Source organism: Verticillium alfalfae, genomic scaffold (assembly GCF_000150825.1).
Source record: "Verticillium alfalfae VaMs.102 supercont1.1 genomic scaffold, whole genome shotgun sequence".
In the NCBI taxonomy this organism is placed as follows: Eukaryota; Fungi; Ascomycota; class Sordariomycetes; order Glomerellales; family Plectosphaerellaceae; genus Verticillium; species Verticillium alfalfae.
This window is the reverse complement of record NW_003315038.1, coordinates 1,919,734-1,922,354: the sequence shown is the minus strand read 5'-3', so window position 1 is coordinate 1,922,354 and position 2,621 is coordinate 1,919,734. Positions and strand designations below refer to the sequence as shown.

General features: G+C 50.1%; 1 protein-coding gene across 1 annotated transcript; it reads left to right on the top strand.

Moving 5' to 3' along the window:
- Positions 1-1,292: 1,292 nt before the first annotated feature.
- On the top strand, positions 1,293-2,171 carry VDBG_00578 (predicted protein; the record flags this gene model as incomplete). Its single annotated transcript, XM_003008850.1, has 1 exon — positions 1,293-2,171. One exon carries the CDS (start codon positions 1,293-1,295, stop codon positions 2,169-2,171), a length of 879 nt encoding a protein of 292 aa, XP_003008896.1.
- Between the last annotated feature and the right edge of the window lie 450 nt (positions 2,172-2,621).

Here is a 2,621-nt window from a genome sequence, read left to right as displayed (position 1 = left end):
GGCGTCAGAGTACGTCTTTCCCCCTTGAGATGTGATCACACTACTCAAATTCCAGCTCTGGACTCAGGTTCGTTACATATAATGCATTGACTCGGAGCAGGGCACGGAGGGTCCGTGAAGTATTGATGGGCTACGGCCCGGCCAAATTGATAAAGCAGTCCGTGGAGTTGCTTAAACCAACCAACGAGTTTGCATTACAGATGTAGCTTGGTTTTACAAACTAGCTGTCAAAATGCGTATTTGTTGAGCTGCGTGATCTTCTGGGATGGTCTGCAATTTCCAGGACGGACAGAGCCAGTGATGGAGGCTGTAGTGCATCTCGTCTTAGGGAAAAGCTAGATGAAGCTCAACATCTGAAGACTTCAAGCCAAAACGATGACCAAATGTTCATACCGGCATCGTAAGTACAGGTGCTGTCCGCTGCCGAGACGGAACACGTGATTGATGGACAGCAGCGAGGCTACTGCCCGAAGCGAAGGCCACCACATGGATGCTCAATGAGGAGAGATATATCGCCAATATTCATCATATTCATGAAGCTAAAACATGCATTCAAATGCTGGCTATTGAATTATACCAAGAGAAGAGACCTCGCATTCACCAACAATCATATTTCTTGTTCGATCCTGTTATAACCAGCTACGACCGCCATCCAGGTGTACGCTCAACACCATAAAACATACTCGCACGGACCATGCACGATCCCCTGACCTGGCCGCCCTCGAACCTAATTGGGACCTTCTGCACATCAATACAGCGACCGTTCGGGCCTGAGCACACGAGACAGTCTGAAATGGAGTTATAATCGGAAGTCTAGTCATGGTTCAGCCCTATTTTTTTTTTGGTGTCGGGCTGACTGACCTCTCGTCAACCGACTTATGCTTTCATCGAGATATAGCAATCTCCGACGTCTTTTGATCTTTTCGCGAATCCATATATAAACAGAGTATATAAGGATCAATGCAGAATTAGGATCGTCGCATTGGTTCTCATGTTTGGGTCTCCCATCTTACCATTGGTGCTGTAACTGCATCAGTCCGTATCGCTTGTCAAGCAAGCCAGCACCCGCCAGTCTTTTTCAACTTGTCTCAAGATCACAATTCGAGGGACAGTGATCTACTGTCATATAGGGTCACTCGTTTTATAGAGACGGCCGAAATTTTGGCACGATGCCTCTACTTAACAATCACACAGTTACCACGAGGAAAACGCATCGTCTTCCAGATGCTCCCCGTCCAGCCAAGACTCGAAAGACCATCCTCAAGGCCAACAGGACTACAAAAGCGACATCAATGACCCTCAGTGAATTTGAGAAACTGAAGGTATCAGAGAGAAATCCGAGAACTCCCTATAGCAGTTTGAAGTCGGGTCGCTCGCCCCAAGCCGTTCGTCTTCCTACGACTGTCTCTTCCGAAAGCAGTCATTCTGCTCAAGAAGCGCATACACTTCAAGGAACCCCTCCGCACATCGTTGCAAAACGCACGCAATGCCTCATCACACCTCCCAACAGTTTATCCCCCTCCTCGTCTCCCGTCTTGTCAACCATTCAAGTCTATCCTGAACCCGGCCAGCACCTCAACACCGCTGATTTCAATGCTAAGCTTCGCGCAGCCATCGGCCTACCTAACTTGCCAAAGTGTGACATTGAGATATTCCTCCGATCTCTCGACGGCTTTGATGACAAAATTCACGTGTCGCGCATTTTCACTCCACAGCAACAGCACGCCATCAAGGTAGCATTCGGCTTCCCGACGTGCCCCCTCGTCCTCTCGCACGACTCGCGTGAGCAGGCAGTTTCCGTGGCCCAGAAGCGACTTCACGAGTATCTCGTAGCCATGTTCCGCGCCGCTGTGGAATGTGTGGCCTATTACCCTGGCCCAAGCGACGACGGCTACGAGGAGCGCAGGCACGATGAGGCCTACGTGGACGAACGCATGTGCGACTTCTTCGCTATGATCGGGTCAAACATAAACTCGAGACATCGCGAGGATCCTGCGTGGGTGGTAGGGTACGGTCTCAGTGCCCTTAGTGGCGATGCCAAGAGGGCGCTGTTCGAGGGGGTTCTTCACAGCTTTCGAACGACGGAAAAGCATGAAGCCGTCTGGACGGAGTTAGCAGTTGCAGTTGGAAAATGGGAGGAAGTCTGGTGGATCAAGATGAAATGGTTCTGAGCGACACAAAAGACGGTGCTTGGGGTAGAGCGCAATGAAGGACAACCTTGGTTCAAGACTTGGTGAAAAGCACGCCAGAGGAGAAGGAGACTGAGGGTGGAACTTTTCGATTGTGTGGAGGGTATGCGGTTTCATGGCCAAACCCACTGTTTATGGTTGGATACATGAGAATCATGTCAATTGGCATCATGTCGCGAAAGGGGGGGGGGGTTCGTCGATAGTTTTTAGTTGATGATATTAACGGACCATTCGTTCATCTTGTGTCCCTACCATGGCTCAAGTTTTGGGCCATGGCCGTGGCTCTCAACAAATAAACTCCTGATGTCTCGCTACTGAAAACTGGGCATGAGACAATGCTGCTGCACTGCCTCATTCAGCGTGCCACAAATGGCTCACCATTTCAGATGCCAAATCTTCCAAATATTCTAGGAACAGCCCCTGCGCTCGCGC